At 48.2% G+C, this 23,219-nt stretch overlaps 1 protein-coding gene across 2 annotated transcripts in view; it reads left to right on the top strand.

Annotated features, from left to right (window-relative positions):
- The first annotated feature begins 3,747 nt into the window (after positions 1-3,747).
- st8sia5 (ST8 alpha-N-acetyl-neuraminide alpha-2,8-sialyltransferase 5) overlaps positions 3,748-23,219 on the top strand; it is a 95,678-nt gene continuing 76,206 nt past the window's right edge. Inside the window, exon 1 of one of the 2 annotated variants that reach the window (XM_038790461.1) lies at positions 3,748-4,505. In XM_038790461.1, the coding sequence (XP_038646389.1) occupies positions 4,381-4,505 (125 nt within the window). In that variant the 5' untranslated portion in view covers positions 3,748-4,380. The remainder of the gene's footprint in view (positions 4,506-23,219) is intronic. The other variant, XM_038790460.1, reaches the window with a different exon arrangement.

The following is a 23,219-nucleotide window of genomic DNA, read 5'->3' as shown; positions in this document are numbered from 1 at the left end:
TACAGGGCTTGATAGGGTGGAGGGTCCTCGAACATCAGAACAAGGGATAAGGCTTTTAGGACCGAGATGGTGGTGAATTTTTGGAATTCTCTATCCCAGAGGGCTGTGGTGGTTCAGTCATTGAGTATGTTCAAACAGAGATCAAGGGATTTTTAGATTTTAAAGGCATCAAGGAATATGGGGCTGGTGCGGGAAAATGGCATTCAGATAGAGGATCAGCCATGACCTGGTTGAATTGCAGAGCAGGCTCAAGAGGCTGAATGTCCCACTCCTGCTCATATTTTCTGTGTTCTCAAAGCAGTAAAATCGTTTACAGGCATTAAGTAAAAAAAGGAAGACTCTGATAGAAATATGACCCTTCCGGGATAAACTGGATAATATTATTGGCGACGACAGAGAGATGCCAGAATATGAAATATTTTGCCTTGGCGTTTACCAGGGAGATAGTACAGGTAGACATGATATTGAGTGATGGCATGAGCAGTGAGGTAAGTGCATTTAACTTATAAAGGTAGTGTATTGAATAAACTAATCACGTTTGAAGAGGAGAAAGCACTTGGTCAGGATGGATTGCATCCATGGATTTTTAAAGCATCTAAGGAAGAGATAGCAGAGGTGTTACATATTTAGTAATTTGTTAGAAAATAGTATAGTACCAGACGACTGGTGGATAGCTAATGTAATTTGTAAATTTAGAAACATAACGCTAGGGCAGCACAGTGGCGCAGTGGGTTAGCCCTACTGCCTCATGGTGCCGAGGTCCCAGGTTCGATCCCGGCTCTGGGTCACTGTCTGTGTGGAGTTTGCACATTCTCCCCGTGTTTGCGTGGGTTTCGCCACCACAACCCAAAGATGTGCAGGGTAGATGGATGGTCATGCTAAATTGCCCCTTAATTGGAAAAATGAATTGGGTACTCTAAATGTATTTTAAAAAAGAAACGTAATTATAGTGGTAAGATTGAATTTGGACTAAAGAGAACAGAAGAAAAATGAAAATGAAAATCGCTTATTGTCACAAGTAGGCTTCAAAGGAAGTTACAGTGTAAAGCCCCTAGACGCCACATTCCGGCGCCTGTTTGGGGAGGCTGGTACGGGAATTGAATCGTGCTGCTGTCCTGTCTTGGTCTGCTTTAAAAGCCAGCGGTTAGGCAGTACGGTGGTGCAGTGGTTAGCACTGCTGCCTCACGGCGCCGAGGTCTCAGGTTCGATCCCGGCTCTGGGTCACTGTCCGTGTGGAGTTTGCACATTCTCCCCGTGTTTGCGTGGGTTTCACCCCCACAACCCAAAGATGTGCAGGGTAGGTGGATTGGCCATGCTAAATTGCCCCTTAATTGGAAAAAATGAATTGGGTGCTCTAAATTTATTTTTTAAAAGCCAGCAATTTAGCCCAGTGTGCTAAACCAGCCCCTCATTCAGGGCATAACTTTTGGGTCTTTAGGCAGCAGATTTGCAGGCAGCTGAGGGCCTGTAAATTCCTTGGTGATGGGCTTCCTGCTGCCTACCTGCCTACTTGTGATCTGTTCACAACTATATGTAGGACAGGCAAGGTCCAAGGCAACCACCACCCCAATTGAGTCCCTTAAATAGCCAATTATTGCTTACTTAAGTGTCACATCCCCACCCAGTCTCAAGTTTGGCCTTCCCATAATGCCAGTTTAATTTTCTTTCTTCTCTCATTTCAGTGACCGTGACCGGCTTCATACTCATCCAGGTCTGCTTCATAGTGATCCTGACCTGCTGCACTCTCCTCCAGGTCTGCTTCACAGTGATCCCAACCTGCTGCGCACTCCTCGCGCTCTGCTTCGCAGTGATTCCAACCTGCTACTCACTCCTCCCGGTCTGCTTTACAGTGATCCTGACTTGCTGCACACTCCTCCCGGTCAGCTTCAAAGTGATCCTGCCCTTTGCACTCTCCTCCCAGTCTGCTTCACAGTGATCCTGACCTGTTGCACTCTCTTCCCGGTCTGCTTCACAGTGATCCTGACCTGCTGCACACTCCTCCCGGTCTGCTTCACAGTGATCCCAACCTGCTGCACACTTCTCCCAGTCTGCTTCACAATGATCCCGACCTGCTGCACAGTCCTCCCGGTCAGCTTCACAGTGATCCTGACCTGCTGCACACTCCTCCCGGTCTGCTTCGCAGTGATTCCAACCTGCTACTCACTCCTCCCGGTCTGCTTTACAGTGATCCTGACTTGCTGCACTCTCTTCCCGGTCTGCTTCACAATGATCCCGACCTGCTGCACAGTCCTCCCGGTCAGCTTCACAATGATCCTGACCTGCTGCACATTCCTCCCGGTCTGCTTCACAATGATCCCGACCTGCTGCACAGTCCTCCCGGTCTGCTTCACAATGATCCTGACCTGCTGCACACTCCTCCCGCCGTGTTTCACAGCGATTCTGACCTGCTGCACACTCCTCCTGGTCTGCTTCACAGTGATCCTGATCTGCTGCACACTCCTCCCGGTCTGCTTCGCAGTGACCCTGACCTGTTGGAGTGTATTCCAGCTCCAACAACACTGAAGAAACTCAACACCCATTTGGACAAAACAGCTCGCTTGATTGGCACCCTATCCACCACGTTAAATATTCATTCCGTACACCACTGAAGCACAGTAACAGCAGTGTGGACCACCTACAAGATGCATTGCAGCAACTCACCAAAGATCTTCAGCAGCATCTGACATTTACTATCTAGAAGGACGGATGCATGGGAACACCACCACCTGCAAGTTCTCTTCAAAACCACACACAGCCCTGATTTGGAACAATATTGCTATTCCTTCATCGTTGCTGGGTCAAAATCATGGAACTCCTTTCCTAACATCACTGTGGGTGTATCTACACCAAATGGACTGCAGCGGTTGAAGGAAGCTCGGCACCACCTTTTCAAAATCAGTAATGATGGGTAACAAGTGCTAGCCTAACCCGCGACACCCCCCTCGATCCATGAACAAAATACCCCACAGACTGCAGCAATCAAGGAAGGTGCTAAATATCCACTGCGGTGCCGCAATGCTCCGTAGCCCTTTCCAAAATACCTTCTCAGTTCGTTCTCCCCAGCAAGATATGGCGAGAGAGAAAAAACAATTCTGACCCTTAGATAATTATTTGTATTTAAATAATGTGCAGGAAATGGCATACCAAGTGCAAGATGTGGAGTGTGCAAACAACCAGTCATTTCTGGACTGGCATGCACGATAGCATATTCCTACACAACTAGTGCTACATAATCCAATTTATTTGTTCATTTGTATGGGGTGTGCTGCCAGCATTGTCACTTTAGGGGTTTTAAGGAAGATAATTGTAATCCGTCAGCGTTACGTTTGGAATCCAATTTTTAAAATCTGTTAATGTGTAGATAAATGAAACCTCGGCCAGATGGTTTGTTTATAGAATGGGTTGGGGGGGGGGGGGGGCGAGGGAGTGAGTGTGTGTGTGTGTGTGTGTGCTGAGGAGGTGGGGGGGGGGGGGGGGGGGGAGGCTCTCTTGTCCTTGACGACTTGCGCTAGTGACCTTGTTTATTATTCTGAGAGGAGGTAGGTGGCTGAAGATAGGGAAACAGAGGCGAGCAACCCAGAGAGAGAGAGAGAGCAATGTGACACGAGTGGATGGGAGAGACAACAGAAACTGAGTGGCGTGTGTTTAATTGTTACTCCAAATGCTCATTTATTTTTACGAGATTATAAATATTTAAGATCGGCCCACGCTGTTTGGCGGGCGGGGTTGGGGGGACGGGGGGGGGGGGGGGGGGACGGGACAAAAGACAGATTTTAAACATGTTTGCATGTTATTGCCCAGCGGGAGGAGCGGAGAAGCGGCTGCAGCGAAACTGAACCGTGTGGCTGGAGAGGCTGGACCGGCCCCCAGTCCCTTTAAAGCAAATGTTTCCCAGCCACTAGTTTCTGTGGTGGGTAATGCCCTGCTCGCTCCACTTGTTTTACAATTAAAATCCTCCGCACTACCTTGCATCGGCAGCAATTAACGCTGCATATTTCACATTGTGTTCCCGGGCTCCTGCTTCTGGTTCGTTTGGGGGGGAATCAAGAAAATATATTTAGATTTTTTTAAAATTAAAAAAAATATAGGGAACTTTGTTTTTTTTTAGGGTGTGTGTGTGTGGTGGGGTGCATTGTGTGCATTGCATAAAGAAGATTGCGGCTCCAGTCATCTATCACAACAGATTTCAAGGGTGAACGGACACAATCAAAGAGTTTGGCGATTGATGGACTGACTGAATTCAGCGTTGCAGCGGCGCCTTGCTTTCACCGCGGCAGGTCGCAGATTTGCCTGGCAGGGGGTTTTTTTGAAAGAAGACCCTCTTCTCCCACACTCAGCCCACCCAATTCCTCAGCGAGGGATCGCCTTCATGGTAGCAGAATGTATTCAGACCCTTCGGGAAGAGATCTGCTGGGGAACCGAACCCTGTTTTTCATATTTATCTGTTCCTTTGCAATAGTCACTCTGCTGCAGCAGATCCTCTACGGCAAGAACTACATTAAGAGGTAAGGTAACTTCTCTCTTCCAAATAGCTGGCGATCAATGGTTTACACGTGCAGGGAGAGCTGGGAGGAACCAGCAGATCCAGAGTTTCATTATTCCAACTCAAATTCCCACACTTGCCCGAATTGTTCTTCTTGAGCTGGGGGTGGGGGGTGGGGTACACGGGACGCCATCACTTGTGTACTCTGCCTCCCACCGTCCACCCAACCCCACAATCCGCCGTTCCCATATGTGATCATAGGTTTTCAGCATATTTCCAACAGTGAAGTCCCATTCTGCTATTATCCAATGCTTCGAGGTGCACAGTATAGGCTCAATGCTAAGTAATCAATACTGCTAAACGTTGGTGAGGGCCAATTTTGCATTTGTCCTCTGGATATCGAGTGTTGACAAGGCTGCAGTTATTGCCCATTCTAAGGTGCCCCCTGAGAAGCTGGTGGTGGGTTTTCATACTGGACGAGCGGGTGATGTGGTTTCCACCATGATACTGGGTAGGGAGCACCACAAAATGGTCTCAACAATGATTAAAGAACAGAGGCGTCTCCAAATTAGGATGTTGCATGGAACTGTGGAAATATTACTGTGGTTGGGATTGTTGGGGTGGGGGCAGTGGGAGGGGAGAGGGAGCGAGAACTTGCATTCATATCATGTCTTTTGCGACCTTGGGCATCCCGATGATATAGCCAATAAGTAATTTTCCAAAATGTGGTTACTGTTACAATGTTGGAAAAAGGGAATCCAATTTGCAGACAGCAAGATTTCACAAACAGCAGTATGATATTATTTCCGTCTGTTTTAGTGATGTTGGTCGAGAATAAACATGGGCCACATACTGTGGGAGAATGCCCCTCTTCTTCACACCCTTTTGAGAGAGCAGACAGGCCTTTGGTTTAGCATCTCATGAAAGAATGCACCTCGAACAGAGCAGCACAGAAAATCAGGCTACATTTAGTTCTTTGGTTTCTGGAGTGGGACTCGAACCTCTTCTGACTCAAAGGTGTGGGTGCTACCACTGAGCTACGGCTGACAATGCCTGAGTAATCCTGGCAAAATGCTGTCGTGCATCTTGTAAATTGTACATGTTGCAGCCATGGGGTCAAGTGAGCTACTGTACCTTCAACGATATTGAACTTCTTGAGGTTTGTTGGGGTTGCACCCATCGAATCAAATAATGATGTATGGAATGTTAGCCGACAATGCTGCAGTTGTGCAGTGCCTTGGTGAGGAAGCTACACCTGGAGTATTGTGTGGTCTCCTCCCCAATGGATGTACTGGCCATAGAGAGTGCAATGAAGGTTTGTCAGAAGGTTTGGGATGGCACAGTGGTTAGCACTGCTGCCTCACAGCGGCAGGGACCTGGATTCAATTCCGGCCTCTGACTGCACTTTCTCCCCATGTCTGAGTGGGTTTCCTCTGGATGCTCCGGTTTCCTCCCATAAAGATGCTCAGGTTCGGTGGATTGGCCCTCAATGTCAAAGTTACGGGGTTAGATAAGGCAGTGGGTCCAGGTAGGGTGCTCTTTCAGAGGGTCAGTGCAGACTCAATGGTCCAAGTGGCCTCCTTCTGCACTGTAGGAATTCTATGGTTGTATGATTCAGACTAATCCTGGGGATGGTGGGATTGATCTATGTGGAGAGATTGAGAAGACTGGACCTGTATTCTCTGGGAATGAGAGGTGGCCTCATTGAAACTTACAAAATTCTTACAGGGCGTGACAGGGTAGATGCAGAAAGGATGTTCCCCTTGGTTGCGCAGGCTAGAGCCAGGAGACATAGGGACTTTATTCTCTGATCGCTGACGCCAAAATCGCATTCGGCGATCAGCTGGAGAATCCATTTTTACCCTGGAATCGGGGGCGCCGTCGTTTTTCTGATGCTTCGTCCCCTCAGAAATGGCGTACTCGAGGAGTACACGCACACTGTCAAGTTGGCCTCAGGACGTCACCTGAGGCCCTCCCCTGATGTTCCACCACCGATGGGCCGAGCCCCAACAGCGTGGGACACGTGCCTCACAACTTTTGGGGACCTTGCATGGCGGCTGCGAACTGTGTCCAGCGGCACCTCAGTCGGTGGGGGGGAGGAGCCGTTCCGCTGGCAGGGCGGGCATCGGTGGGGATGAAGTAATTGATGGGGGCTGGTCCGGGGATGGCGAGGGGGGTTACAGGGGAGACAGTTTTTGGCAGGCATGGACCGCGTGAGGCCGGTGCCATGCTCTATGGCGACTGCTACAGGTCATTGCCGTGCATATGTCCATTCTGCAGCCGCATCCGCAGGTAAAGTCGGGGGCTTTACGTGCTGCGGCTGCTAGCTACCCACTGGGTGGAGGATCGGCGTGGGGACGGCACCGACTTTCTGGTCCTAAGACCAGACGGATCCTGCGGTCAAAGCCGCAGAATCGGAGAATCCAGCCCATAGTCTCAGAATAAGAGACAGGCTATTGATGACAGAGATGAGGAGGAATTTCTTCAGTGAAAGGGCAGTGAATCTTTGAAATTGTACACCCCCGAGGGATTTGGAGGCTCAATCGTTCAGTATGTTTAAAGCAGACGTCAGTAGATTTCTAGATACCAATGACATTAAAGGACACGGGGATAGTGCAGCACTGAGGGGTTGAGAGCTCAGCCATTCCTGGTGTACACAGCCTCTGCCCTGCTCTAACACCCACAGTGTTGATATGATTGGTCCAGCAGAGCTTCCTGTCAATAGTGCGCCAAGATGATGATAGTGGAATACTTGACAATGGTGGTGTTATTGAAGGTCAATGCAAGATGGTTGAGCTTTAGCTCTTGTTTGAAATGGTCATTATCTGAAACTTAAGTAGTGTGCATGTAATTTTGCTTTAAATTGAATTGTTTCCCTACTTTAATACGCACAAACATTGAAGCAAAGATCTTCTAACATCTATGACTTATGACTTCATGGAGTTTAAATGACAGCTGTTTCCATTCAACCAGGTTCGGAAAATCCAAGTTGCCGATGAAGAGTTGCAGCCAAAATACTAAACAATGTTTCTCTTTCTGATGCTGACTGCCATGGTATGCATTTCTAACATTTTCTGTTGAAATTCTCTACCCCAGAGTGCAGTGGAGGCTGTAGGGTAAAGTGTTACCATCAGGAGCACGTGATGCTGATGTAACTATGATTTAATGACACACAACTAAGTTACAGAGATCTGGGGGACGGAGAAGTCCACTCTTGTGCAAAGTTCCGAAGGTGCACATCGAGTTGAAAATAAATAATAATGGTTTTAACAAACTACAATCTTGAGTAACTTACTTAAGGAAAGTAAATAAATCCCAAAGAACCCCACCTACACTCGAACGCATGATGAAACATGGTGGCAGCAGACAGCGAGTAAAAGACCCAGAAAAACACCAAGAAAAGATTGCAGACCTGACAAGCCCCCATAAACCTTTAAAGAAGGTTGAAAGGATCGGATTGAAGGTTCATCAAAAACGTTGGAGCATCATAGAATTTGCATAGAATTTACAGTGCAGAAGGAGGCCATTCGGCCCATCGGGTCTGCACCCGCCCTTGGAAAGAATACCCACTTAAGCCCATGCCTCCACCCTATCCCCGTATCTCAGTAACCCCATCCAACCTTTTTGGACACTATCATGGCCAATCCACCTAACCTGCACATCTTTGGACAGTGGGAGGAAACCGGAGCACCCGGAGGAAACCCATGCAGACACGGGGAGAACGTACAAACTCCGCATAGACAGTGACCCAAGCCGGGAATCGAACCTGGGACCTTGGTGCTGTGAAGCAACTGTGCTAACCACTGTGAACCACTGTGCTACCGTGCTGCATCCAGATTGTAGCAAATACAAGCTGAGATATGGAGCTGGAGTCAGAACAGCAGTGAGCACAGAACAGAATCAACAATCAACACCAGTGAAGCTGCTGAGTATGAGCATGTAACCTACCCTGTCAATCCCAGAACCTTTCAAAACATTAAATGCTCGTAACAGGCTCAGCATTGCAACAACTGGAGAAAGAGGTTTTCCAGGTTTAGAACTGGTTGTGGTTTGCACAAAAAGGTCAGTATTTACTCCATGTAGTTAGTCCTATTGCTAACATAATACTGAGACAGGGAGTCAATGAGACTTCAAGCTTTTATGAGGTGGACCTCCAAACATTCAATTTATAGTTTGGTGTTCACAAAATTTTAATTATAGAACAGGCAAAATTTAACAAGGTAAAACAAAGAGCAGACGAGAGTATGGAGTCATCCATCAATGATCTACATGGGCTGGCAGAAAATTGTGACTGCTGAATATTGAGGGATGAATTGATTTGTGACTAGACAGGGTAGATGAAAGGAAGATGTTCCCAATGATGGGTGTGTCCAGAACCAGGGGTCACAGTCTGAGGATTCAGGGTAAACCATTTCAGACAGAGATGAGGAGACATTTCTTCACTCAAAGAGTGGTGAGCCTGTGATATTCATTACCACAGGAAGTAGTTGATGCTAAAACATTGAACATATTCAAGAGGCGGCTGGATATAGCACTTGGGGAGAATGGGATCAAAGGCTATGGGGAGAAAGCAGGATTAGGCTATTGAGTTGGATGATCAGCCTTGATCGTGATGAATGGCGGAGTAGGCCTGAAGGGCCAAAAGGCCTCCTCCTGCTCCTATTTTCTATGTATCTATATGTGATCACATAGTAATTGGGGTCCTAGATGAAGATCTCTTACAAACGAGGGAAGATCAAACTCTAATTAAGGCAGGACAGATTGCGAGACAAACCGAGCTCAGAAATCAAAATAGCGTGTTTGCGGGGAAGGTGAGGTACCTTTGAAACAAGTGAGTGAGGCCATTCAATATGTAAGCCAGAAGAGGGAAAGTGCGCCAAAACAGGAGCCCTCAAGAATAGAGGAAAGAGAGCCACCTACCACCTTGAAACGATTTTGGTATGGCGGGAAAAAACTGCCCAAGCGGCAAGAATTCCCAGCAGTGCCACAACTGTGCAAAATTAGGACATTTTAAAATTGTCTTCTGATCTAAAACACAGCCTGCAAAAAGAAAGAAAAGTATTAAGGGCAAACAACACACACGAGTGGAAGAATCACAGAAAAAGGAAATCATTTTCAGAGAAGTACGGCAAACAGAAAATAAATACAGATGCATTCAATGCGAAGTGTATGGATAACCCACAGAGGCAGTCTTATTTGACAAAGTAAAGCGTTGAAGCACATTACAAAAGAACCATCACCCATCTACTTACAAGGTCCAGATGTGAAAGTCACAGGACAACACCTGGCAAAATTAACATGCGAGGATAGAGAACTCATTGAAGCTCTGCAAGTCTGAATCATCGTTATTAAGCAGGAAGGCATGCTTACAATGGATGCTGATATATAAAGTTGATGAAATTGCTGATGAGCTGAACAGTAGCACATCAGGAGTGAATATCCAAGATTATGTAGAGGCTTGAGAAAACTGGAAGACCATGACACCATAAAAGCTGATGGTAAACCAAATTGCCTCCTCATCCCGAGGGAAGGACCTTCACCCACTCTTGGACAACGTCAAGGGTGAAATCGAGCGCATAGTGCAACAGGTAGTTAGCTCTCCCGTCACCATACCAACAAGGTGATGTTCTGGAATGCTCACAGTCCCCCAAAGCCAAATGACTCAATTAGAATCTCAATGGATTTGACTAGAATGTGTGATCCACCCGAGGGCCTCAGCAGATTAGAGTCCCGCCAAACTAGCTGAAAGTACATTTTGCACCAAATTAGATACAAATGGCTGATTTTGGCACTTGCCTCTGGATAAGGATTCCAGACCATTTTTATAACACCAGTCAGTCATTATTGCTGAAATAGGTTACCATTTGGAATTCTATCTGCACCAGAAATATTCCCGAGAACAATGGGCGAAATACTCCCCTACCCGGCAGGGCGGGGTGTCCCGGCGTAGCGGAGGGGCGCCAACCACTCTGGCGCGGGCCTCCCCAAAGGTGCGGAATTCTCCGCACCTTTAGGGGCTAGGCCCGCGCTGGAGTGACTCCCGCTCCGCCGACTGGCACCAATGGCCTTTGGCACCACGCCGATTGGTGTTGGGGCAGGCCGAAAGGCCTTCGCCGGTCGGCGTGAGTCCGCACATGCGGCGGAGTGTCAGCGGCCGCTGACATCACCACCGGCGCATGCGCGGTGGAGGGGGTCTCTTCCGCCTCCTCCATGGTGGAGGCCGTGGCGGCGGAAGAAAAAGAGAGCCCCCACGGCACTGGACCGCCCGCTGATCGGTGGGCCCCGATCGTGGGCCAGGCCACCGTGGCGGCACCTCCCGGGGTCTGATCTCCCCGCGCCTCCCCCCAGAACTCCGGGGCCCGCTCGCGCCGCCTGCTCCCGCCGGCACAGAGGTGGTTTAAACCACGTCGGCGGGGGAGGCCTGACAGTGGCGGGACTTCGGCCCATCGCGGGCCGGAGAATCGCCGCGGGGGAATCCGCCGACTGGCGCGGCGGGCCCGCCGACTGGCGGGGCGCGATTCTCGCTCCCGCCGATTCCCGGGTAGCGGAGAATTCCGGCCACGGCGGGGGCGGGATTTACGAAGGCCCCGAGCGATTCGCCGACCCTGCGGGGGTTCGGAGAATTCCGCCCCAGAAGAAGGCATGGAAGGAATAATGTGTCAAATGGGTGACATGCTCGTATACTGCCCACAACAGATCAGCATGACCATAGAGTGAGCGCAGTCCTGAAAGTGCCACAAGATGCAGGTTGGATACTGAATGAGAAATGTGAATTTGCAAAAACTAATATTACATTTTTTGGCACATTGCGCAAGCCTCAGGAATAAGAGAGAAGACAAAAGTGATTAGAGAGTTCCAACAGCCGAGGAACATTCCTAGAATGGCCAACCAATAGGCAAGTTCCTACCAATTTTGGCAGGGACCACTGAGGCATTAAGTCAGCTGTTGAGGCAAGGTCAATGGTGGCTTTCGAATGTGGATTTGCCGAATGCTTTTGAGAAGATCAAAAATGTGTAATTTCTCCTGAAATTTTAGTGCTCTACAATCTAGAACTGCCAACCGGAGTAGCAGCAGATGCATTGTCATCGGATCTGGGTACATGCATACATCGCCTCAATGAAATTCAAACCCTCATTTTGGTTCCTTCAACTGGTATTCTTGGTAGTGCATCTGCTGTCTGGAACCTCCCTTGAATGTATTCAGTTACTGCATTATACCTCATTGGTCTCAGTCTGAAGTGTTGAATTCGAAGTGGTATTTTGCAATGTCCTTAATTTATTTTCTCATTCCTAGCCTTGTTTGCCCTCTACATATGGATTACCCTCCATCATCCCCTTAGCCCATCTCAGTTCTCCCTCCCCCCTTTCCCAGTCTTAACCCTCCATTTATCTCCTGCCCATCTGCCCCCCTGATGGGAGTTACATGCCCATAAGACCAATAGTTTGCTCTATGAAGGCCCTCCATGTGCCATGGCTTTCATCAAATCTCTCTTCTGCTTCACAGAGCAGGTCTTACAGGTTTCATCAGCTGGATTTGCAGCCGGAAGTATCTGTGACCGTTTGACCCATCTATAAACCTGTAGCCCTGGGGCAACCAGCTGTGACACTTGCGAGCGGCACAGCGCTGATGCATTCTGGCAGCTCACCGATATTGCCCACCCACCTGCAACTTGTGCTTCTAGTCATCCATAGCAACATTGATATTGAGCAAGTAAAGACCCCTCCCCATATCGAGAGGCAATCTCATTGAAACCCACAAAAGTTTGAGGGGGCTTGATTGGGCAGACGCTGAGAGGATGTTTCTGTTGGCTGTGGAATCTTAAACACGGGCACAGTCTCAGGGTAAGGTTCTGATCATTTAGGACCGAGATTAGGATAAATCACTAGGTGGTGGCATAGTGGGAGAGTGGTATTGCCACTTGACTAGTAACCCAGAGGCCCACGGTAAAGCTCTGGGTACCTGGGTCCGAATCCCACTACATACTCATGGAATCGTACATTACAGACAATGAACCTGGTACCACCATCACTAGACCTGGGCATGTCCTATCTCAACTAATGAACCGATGCTCGTCCATGTTGAACACCATGGAGAAAGCATGCGCTCAGCATGTACTCTGGGTGGAGGGATATTAATGTCCACCACTTAGGGTGACTAGGTAGTGGCACCACAGACCGAGCTGGCTGGGTCCTAAAGGACATAGCTGATAAACTGGGTCTGCGGCAGGGGGTGAGGAAACCAACAGAGAGAAAAACATACATGACTTCATCCTCACCAAACTGCCGGCAGCAGATATACCTGTCCATGACTGTATTGGGAGGAGTGACCATCGCACAGTCGTTGGGGAGATGAAGTTCCGACTTCACATTTTCCATCATGCTGTGTGGTGTTACCACCATACTAAATGGGATAGCTTTCAAATAGATCTATCAACTTAAAATTGGACAATCATGAGGTGCTCCACAAATATTCCCATCCTCAATGATGGAGGAGCCCAGCACATCAGTGCAAAAGATGAGGCTGAGACATTTGCAACAATCTTCAAACAGAAGTACTGAGCGAATGATCCATCTCCATCTCCTCCAGAGGTCCCCAGGTCACAGTCTTCAGCCAATTCTATTCATGACACCAACAAACAGCCAAAGGCACTGGATACTGCAAAGGCTATGGACCCCGACAATATCAGGCAATAGTACTAAAGACTTGTGCTCCAGAACTTGCTGCACCCCCAGCCAAGTTGTTCCAGCACAGCTACAACACTGGCATCTACCCAGCAACGGTGGAAAATTGCCCAAGTCCTGTATAAAAAGACAGGGCAAAGCCAACCCAGCCAACTACTGCCCCAATACTCTCGATCATCAGTAAAGTGAAGGAAGGAGTCATCAACAGTGCTATCAAGCAGCACTTGCTTGGCAATAATCTGCTCACTGACGCTCAGTTTGGGTTCCGCCAGGGCCACTTAGCTCCTGGTCTCATCAAGCCTTAATTCAAACGTGGACAAAAGAGCTGAACTCTAGAGATGAGATGAGTGTGACTGCCCTTGACAACAAGGCAGTATTTGACAGAATGCGGCATCAAGGAGCCCCAGCAAAATTAAAGTCAATGGGTATCAGAGAGAAAACTCTCTGCTGGTTGGAGTCATACCTGGCAGAAAGGAAAATCGTAAGAAATGTTACAACACCAGGTTAAAGTCCAACAGGTTTGTTTCAAACACGAGCTTTCGGAGCGCAGCTCCTTCCTCAGGTCCGCCTGAGGATTCACCTGAGGAAGGAGCTGCGCTCCGAAAGCTCGTGTTTGAAACAAACCTGTTGGACTTTAACCTGGTGTTGTAACATTTCTTACTGTGCTCACCCCAGTCCAACGCCGGCATCTCCACACAAAGGAAAATGGTTGTGGTGGTTGAAGGTCAATCATCTTATCTGCAGCTACAGAATATCACTGCAGGAGTTCCTCAGGGTAGTGTCCAAGGCCCAACCACCTTCAGCTGCTTCATCAATGACTTTCTTTCCATCACAAGGTTAGAAGTAGGGATATTTGTTGATGAGTGCACAATGTTTAACATCATTTGTGAATCCTCAGATAATGAAGCAGTCCATGTCCTGGACAATATCTAGCCTTGAGCTGACAAGTTGCAAGTTACATTAGAGTCACACAAGTGCCAGGCAATGACCATCTCCTACAAGAGAGGGTCTAACCATCGCCCCATGACATTCAATGACATTACCACCGCTGAATTGCCCACAATCACCACCCTGTGGGTTACCATTGACCAGAAACTGAACCGGTCAAGCCATATAAATACGGTGGCAGTGGTTAGCACTATTGCTTCACAGCGCCAGGGACCCGGGTTCAATTCTCGGCTTGGGACATTATCTGTGCGGAGTCTGCACGTTCTCCCTGTGTCTGCATGGGTTTCCTCCCAGTGCTGCAGCACGGTAGCATTGTCGAATGCACAATTGCTTCACAGCTCCAGGGTCCCAAGTTCGGTTCCGGCTTGGGTCACTGTCTGTGCGGAGTCTGCACATTCTCCCCGTGTCTGCGTGGGTTTCCTCCGGGTGCTCCGGTTTCCTCCCACAGTCCAAAGATATGCAGGTTAGGTGGATTGGCCATGATAAATTGCCCTTAGCGTCCAAAATTGCCCTTAGTGTTGGCTGGGGTTGCTGGGTTACGGGAATAGGGTATAGGTGTGGACCTGGGGTGGGTGCTCTTTCCAGGAGCCGGTGCAGACTCGATGGGCCAAATGGCCTTCTTCTGCACTATAAATTCTATGATCTATGCTCCGGTTTCCTCCCATAAGTCCAGAAAGACGTGCTTGTTAGGTGAATTGGACATTCTAAATTCTCCCTCAGTGTACCTGAACAGGCACCGGAGTGTGGCGACTAGGGGATTTTCACAGTAACTTAATTGCAGTGTTAATATAAGCCTACTTGTGACACTAATAAAAGATTAGATGATTACTGTGGCTACAAGAGCAGAGAGCAGATTAGAGACTAGGAATCCTGTGGCAAGAAACTCAACTCCTGACTCCCCAAAGCCTGTCCACCATCTACAAGGCACAAGTCAGGAGTGTAATGGAATACTCTCCATTTGCCTGGATGAGCGCAGCTCCAACAACACCCAAGAACCTCCACAACATCCAGTAAAAAACAGCCCTCTTGAATGGTATCCAATTCACAAACACCCACTCCCTCCACCACCAACGCACAGTTGCAGCTTTGTATACCATCTACAAGATGCACTGCAGGAACTCACCAAGGTTCCTTAGGCAACACCTTCCAAACCCACAACCACTTCCATCTAGAAGGACAAGGGCAGAAAATACCTGGGAACCCCACCACCTGGAGGTTCCCCTCCAAGTCACTCATTGTGGCTGACTTGGAAATATTTCACCGTCCCTTCACTGTCGCTGGGCAAAATCCTGGAACTCCCTCCCTAACAACATAGTGAGTGTAGCTACACCTCATGGACTGGAGTTGATCAAGAAGGCAGCCCCCCACCACCTTCTCAAGGGCATTTAGGAATGGGCAATGAATGCTGGCCTAGCCAGTGACACTCACATCCTTTATCATAGAATCCTAGAATCTACAGTGCAGAGGGAGGCCATTCGGCCAATCGAATCTGCACCGGCCCTCGGAAAGTACAGCCTACCCAAGCCCACACTTCCACCCTAGCCCCGTAACCCAGTAATCCCACCCAACCTTTTTGGACACTAAGGGCAATTTAGCATGGCCAATCCACCTGACCACATCTTTTCACTGTGGGGGAAATTGGAGCACCCGGAGGAAACCCACTCAGACACGGGGAGAACATGCAGACTCCGCACAGACAGTGATCCAAGTCGGGAATCCGACCTGGGACCTTGTTGCTCTGAAGCAACTGTGCTAATCACTGTGTTACCATGCTGCCCATGAAGAATAAAAAAGAACTCAAGAGGTTGTGAACCTTTGTAATTCTATTATCCCAGAAGGTTGTGGATGCTCCACTGTTGAATATATTTAACCAGGTTAAAGTCCAACAGGTTTGTTTGAAACACGAGCTTTCGGAGCGCAGCTCCTTCCTCAGGTGAATGAATGGCTGAGGCCATTCATTCACCTGAGGAATGAGCAGTGCTCCGAAAGCTCGTGTTTGAAACAAACCTGTTGGACTTTAACCTGGTGTTGTAAGACTTCTTACTGTGCCCACGCCAGTCCAACACCGGCATCTCCACATCATGAATATATTTAAGGCTGAGAGAGACATAGTTTTGTTGTCAGTGAGTTAAGGGATATGGGGAGTGGGCAGAAGTGGTGGAACAGGCTCAGTGGGCTGTGTGGTCCACTGCAGCTTTTGTTTTTTGTTCTGCCATTGAAGAATTTCCTTCACAAATCTGTGACTGCCCTAATGATGACATGGTGCAGTGCATTAAATTCTGACTGCATGAAGATGCGAATCCCATTGTCCTCTCCATCATGTGCTCTCCACCTCTCCTGTGCAGTGAATATCGTCAAGGTGCAGTGTATGGCAGTTAGGGAGATCCCGCCAATGAGGTGGGTGGCTCTGTCCCATGAGAGAGCTGGTCTCCGCAGTTCCTTCGCAAGTATGACTGTCTGGCCGTGCACACTTCTGACTGCACTGAGGTACCGGTGTCTGGCAGGGTGTGTAGGGTGGGGAGGTGGGGGTGGGAGCATAGGCAGGGCAGTGAGAGAGACACACAGTTAGGTTGTGGCGGGTGTTGGGGGGGTTGGGGGGGGGGGAGGCCTTCATGCCTTTCGTTTGTATGTGCCCATCGGCTGAGGGCATTGGAAATCAGCATTACCTTTGAATGCTTGCTGAACCTGAACAGTTACGAGAAATTGTCCCTATTCCCAAAGTCACTGATTGTGCGGAACTCCACTCTCGCATATACCTCCAGTCTTTGAGTCAAAGGGAAGGCTGGGGGGGGGGGGGGGGGTGGGGGGTGCTGTTGGTTTTCCTGGATTGCTCTATCATTAGGTGTGCCCTTGCTGACCAGGATAGCCCCTATCTGGCCCAATTTCCTGTTTCCTGCTCACTCCCCATAGCTGGTGATTTCTACAATCTGACCACTCCCCCCTGTGCGCCACTGTCACATTTGGCCTTGTGTCAATCGGCCAATCAAGCTGTAAACAACTGAGGCAGGAGAAGATCTCCCAAAAGAGTCTCAGGGTGTTTTCTGACATCAGAATGCTTGGTTCCTGTGAACCACAAGAAGCAGTATGTCAGAAGTTTGCAACTTTCACCTGCACACGGATAGTGGCTTAGGGTCCCTTGTTAACTGAGACAAGATCTTGTGGGATATTAGGAATGGAGTCGGGTAACAGATCAACCCTCCTCGTATTGAAAAGTGTGAAAGGCTTTAGGGGCTTTATCTCCCCTCCTGTCGCCATGCTCTGACCTGGTTTCACTGAAGTCACCCCAGAGTGCCCCTGGTCCCAGGATGGTGGGAGACCTCCGAGTGATCCATGGTTATTGCCAGGTTCAAAGTGCTCGCTGCTCCTTTCTGAGTATACCACACCGCACAGAGTTACCAAGTTTTACTCGGTTTGTTGGGACATGAACACTATTATGTTTCTGAACCAAACAGAGTGCAAGGTGTCGCAGCCAGTTGCTGTTCCCACGTCTGGAGGGATAGGACAGTGCTGTGGAGCTGAGTGCATGTGTCAGATTGTCGCTGTTGGACAATCCATCCCGGAACTGGGGTGCACTGGCTCTCTGAGCTATCACAAGCCCCCCCCCCCCCCCCGCCCCCGCCCCACTCCCCCACGTACACACACACACAACCCCGCCGACATCTGGGGGTTTCTACCGCATCATGGGATTTGAGGGGCTCCTCCAAGTCATGGTGGGATCGGGTAGAACAAAGGGTCAGGTGGTGTCTAGTTTTGGTGGGGTCTAGTTCCGCTGGATTAAGAGATTGCAGGGTCCATTATGCAGATGTTGGGGATTTGTCGAGACAGGGATCTGGAGAGAAAGCTAACAGATTACATCGTCTGTCACTCTTGATGTTGCCTGGAGAGGGGCTGGATACAAGAATGCACAGCAAATTCTCAAACTGGGTGGCAAATCTGAACTCAGTCCGGTGGAACCCGAGTCTAATAAAATAACTAAACTGTTATCATGTCTTTAGATCGCATGAAGAGATTTACAATAAAGGAATGCTTCAGGAAAATGTGTTGAGAGTTTACCGGATATGAGTGAGATGCACGTAACTAACCTTTATTTGTTTTGCTGTTGAATCACACGGTTATTGGATTGATGATTGACTTGCTCAGTTTGAACTGAAAAGTCTTATTCCTCCAGTCTCTGGTGCTGGTATTTGTTAGATGGTGAATTAGCAATTTTAGTCAGGATGACAGTATGAATAATAATAATCACTTATTGTCACAAGTAGGCTTCAATGAAGTTACTGTGAAAAGCCCCTAGTTGCCACATTTCCGGTACCTATTTGGGGAGGCTGGTACGGGAATTGAACCCACGCTGCTGGCCTTGTTCTGCATTAAAAGCCAGCTGTTTAGCCCACTGTGCTAAAGTCATGAGTTGCATCAGTGTCTGTTTCTGGCCAAGGAACAGAAAATTCACCCAGGGTCCCGGAACTTGATTGTTACTTGTTGCCTCTATTACAAAGTGGGTACGACCCAGTTGGAACCAGGATTTGGATCAGCCTCTACGTTTGAATATATACAAATCTCACAGTCTGGGCTTTTGGGATAGGGTACCTATGTCAAACCAGATTACATTTTGGTACCAATAAGAAGATAAAATGCAAGGATCCAGGAAGGTTATATTGGTCTTTAAGGGGACAAAGCACAGAGCCACCGGTAAAATATCATTGTTTAAACCATGAGTTAAAGTTTGGGGGGGGAGGGCAGAATGGTGGCACAGTGGTTAGCACTGCTTCCTACGGCGCCGAGGACACGGGTTCGATCCCTGCCCCGGGTCACTGTCCATGTGGAGTTTGCACGTTCTCCCCGTGTCTGCATGGGTCTCACCCCCACAGTAAAAAGAGGTGTGCACAGTCGGTGAATTGAAATGAAATGAAATGAAAATCACTTATTGTCACAAGTAGGCTTCAAATGAAGTTACTGTGAAAAGCCCCTAGTCACCACAGCCTGTTCAGGGAGGCTGGTACGGGAATTGAACCGTGCTGCTGGCCTGCCTTGGTCTGCTTTCAAAGCCAGCTCTTTAGCCCTGTGCTAAACCAGCCCCATGCCTCTTAATTGGAAAAAAAGAATTGGGTACTCTAAATTCTAAAAAACGAGTGAAAGTTTGGGGCATGGAGTTGACGTACAGATTAGACATGATGTAATTGGATGACGGGGACAGGCTGAATGGATGCATCATGCAGGTCATTCCCAGTATTCTGGCAGTAGTCATGATGCTGTCATTCTGTGGCTAACGGTGGTGCCAGCTGCATTTAAGCTGCCACAGGAAAGCAAATGGTGCTACTGGGTGACAAGCCACATGGCTGGTGAGTCATCAGTGATGACTGGTGCATAACCCATGTATGTGGGCGCAGAATGGATATCATGAAAGCCATGCTGCCTCATGGAATGTGATAATGGAGTCCATTTTCACACTGAAACAACATTTCAGCTGCCTGGGAAGCTGCTCCATGCTGCACACAGTCGCCACCCGAACCAATTTGCTAGCTCAGAGCCCACATTGGTCCACCTGGAGAATCTCTTTGATCTGAAGTATTAGGAAACTCTTCTCTCAGTCTTCCTCCATTTTCCATGCTCCATCCTCCATGGAAAGGCAGATGCCTGAGAAACCCATTAATACACTTGGTTTCCTGGTAGCTGGAGCTGGTAGTTTACCTTGGTTTCCTGGTAGCTGGAGCTGGTAGTTTACCTTGGTTTCCTGGTAGCTGGAGCTGGTAGTTTACCTTGGTTTCCTGGTAGCTGGAGCTGGTAGTTTACCTTGGTAAGCTTGCCCTGTACCAGTCACTTGTTCAAACACCTCTAACCAATAAATACACGGCAGGTACCTAAAATGTGGTCACCTCTCCCCCTGTCCATCATGTTGGCTTGAAGTCACCTTTTAGCTTAGTTGATGCTGAGGGTCATTTGTTAGACTTTACCAAACACTTGTATAGATGAGAGGGTACAAGACACTGTTCTATTGACTTAGGAATATCGACGTGGAAGTCCGATATTCTATGTCCGAAGTCCAACATGGAGGTTTGGTGTACACATCACCAACAATCTGTCCTGGTCCACTCATGTCGATGCTACGAACAAGAAAGCACAACAGCGCCTATACTCCCTCAGGAAACTAAGGAAATTCAGCATGTCCACACTGACTCTTACCAATTTTTACAAATGGACGACAGAAAGCATCCTATCTGGCTGCATCACAGCCTGGTATGGCAACTGCTCGGACCAATACCGTAGGAAACTACAGAGAGTCGTGACCACATCCTAGTCCATCACGCGAACCTGCTTCCCATCCATTGACTCTGTCTACACCTCCCCGCTGCCTTGCAAAAGCAGGCAGCGTAATCAAAGAACCCTCCCACCCGAGTTATTCTCTCTTCTAACTTCTATGGGGTAGGAGATACAAAAGTCTGAGAACACGCATTAACAGAGTCAAAAATAGCTTCTTCCCCACTGCTACCAGACTCCTGAATAGCCCTCTTATGGACTGAACTGATCTCTCCAAGCATCTTCTCTGCTGAGTAGTACTACGCACCGTATGCTTCACCTGATGTCTGTGTCTTATGTATTTACATTATGTATTCATGTATGTCCCATGTTTTGTATGTATGGAGCGATCTATCTGGACTGTAGGTGGAACAATAATTTTCACTGTGCCTCGGTACACATGACAATAAATCCAAATGCAATCGAATCGGGAAACCTCAACACCTATAGGGACTGTTTCCGTGTTTTTCCAGAGAGGGTAAGCAAACAGTTTCTCTGCCAAGGTTGCCTTATGCTGTGTCTACCAGTTCCATAACTGAAAAGTACAATTTAGTAAAGATCCCACGCTCTCAGTAATCCTAGTAATCTGGTGGAGGATAGATTGATGGATTGCTGGAACACTCTGTAACCTCTTTGTAGGCTGTAACAATTGCAGAGCCTGAGTTTGTAAGGCAGCAAGCTGACAGCAGTCTGAGATTCTACTGTAGCGCTCAGATTGGGAACCTGCTGTTTGTGTTTCAATGAAAGCTGTGACGTCGACTGTCAAATGCTACATCATGTTTGGGTTCACAAGACTGCAAATGGAATTGGCCACCACTTCCTTGCTGCATAGGATGAACTAAAAGCTCTGCTCAAAGCCTCGTACCAAGTTGGTGTGGGACTCCTCTCTGCTCTTTGATATTCACTGCTGCTCCTGTTGCACCATCCAAGTCCTCATGTGGGCCCACTGCAGCAGAACCCAAAGTAGACCTCACACTTCGCTGAGCTGGCACCTGCACTATCTTAGCTCCCTGCCCTGGCTGTGACTCATTTATGCCTGCTGTCACCACGCGCAAATTCCGCTGCTAGTCTATACCTTAAAATACATTAGTGTCAATAGCTGAGCTTGTGAATGTGAATATGAAATCTCGTGACAGTGCTGTATTTTCATCACCGTTCTCATCTTAATGTTCTTTCAATGCCTGGCCAAGATGCATTCCACTGAACGCAATGGAAAATAAAATCGGGCAGTATGCCAGCCTCGGCTAAGTGGCAGGACTCTTGAAAAGGTTTATTATGACCAGGTGAGAAGGAGTGAACTGGTTCCGCTCTATTCATCTTCCTCAATTGGTCACAATAAAAGTTAAGTTTTGTTTTCCCAAGGATACGTCTTTTTGAAATCCAAATTTGTTTAACTATTTATGCAGTGAGCAGCCAATCAAACCATGTTTTCTTGAGGTAAAGAAAGAGCAAATTTATTAACCATTAAACCTGGCATCCACATGCACACATACACACGTATACACGCATACACAGACACACACACAAGCACCCATACACACAGGCAGACAGACATACAGGCGCGCAGACACAGAGATACACACACATACACAAACATACACAACCACACGCACAGACACACTCACATGCACACAGACACACAGGCAGACAGACAGACATACACGCACACACACAGACATACACGCACACACACAGACAGACAGACATACACGCACACAGACATACAGACAGACAGAAAATGAAATGAAAATCGCTTATTGTCACGAGTAGGCTTCAATGAAGTTACTGTGAAAAGCCCCTAGTCGCCACATTCCGGCGCCTGTCCGGGGAGGCTGGTACGGGAATCGAACCGTGCTGCTGGCCTGCTTGGTAAGCCAGCGATTTAGCTGAGTGAGCTAAACCAGCCCCTAGACATAGACACACAGACACGCAGATAGACACATGCACAAACACACACACAAACTGACACACACAAACAAACACAGACAGACACACACACACACAGATGTGAGACACATACTCACAAACATACATACACACAAACAAACACACGCACACAAACACATAACAGACATAGACACACAGCAACACAAACACACATGCACAAACATGCAAATACACATGCGCAAATACACAAACACACACACACAAAACATACGTTGACACAAACACACACACCCATACATACATTCAGACACAAGCATACACACACTCGCAAATATACACATACACGCGCACACATGCAAACATACAAATATGCAGACGTGTGCAAAAACATACAAACACACACACACACACAGGTGTCACAGGGTCGATTTGGATTAGCTGGTTTCTTGGATGAGGTCAGTTGCAGAAGATGTTGCAATTGATGCCTTTCATGTGGTGGTGCAGACTCGATGGGCCGAAGGGCCTTTTCTGCACTGTATTATCCTGTGAGTCTCTGTGATCTCAGGGAATCGGTTTAGAAGGTTTTCAGCAAGGGTTACCTGTGCCCGCTCTCTTTTTTGGAACAAGTGGTTCGGAAGTTGAATTTACTAGAAATCTACTGAGGAGGTTTCTAGTAAATTCGACTTCCGAACCACTTGTTCCAAAAAAGAGAGAGGGCACAGGTAACCCTTGCTGAAAACCTTCTAAACGGAATCCCTGGGCTGGATTCTCCGATTCTGAGGCTATGTCCCCATGCCTGCATGGGAACGGTGGCGTTTTACGACTGAAAATGTGGTGTCAAACGGCCACCGATCTTCCATTTGGCTGGGGGCTAGCAGCCGAGCAGCGTAGAGCACCCAGCTCTAGCTACCGATACGGCCTGGACAATT

The sequence above is a fragment of the Scyliorhinus canicula genome, chromosome 3 (assembly GCF_902713615.1).
Source record: "Scyliorhinus canicula chromosome 3, sScyCan1.1, whole genome shotgun sequence".
Taxonomy (NCBI): Eukaryota; Metazoa; Chordata; class Chondrichthyes; order Carcharhiniformes; family Scyliorhinidae; genus Scyliorhinus; species Scyliorhinus canicula.
Note: the sequence above shows the minus strand (reverse complement) of the source record. Positions and strands in the feature narration are given on the sequence as shown.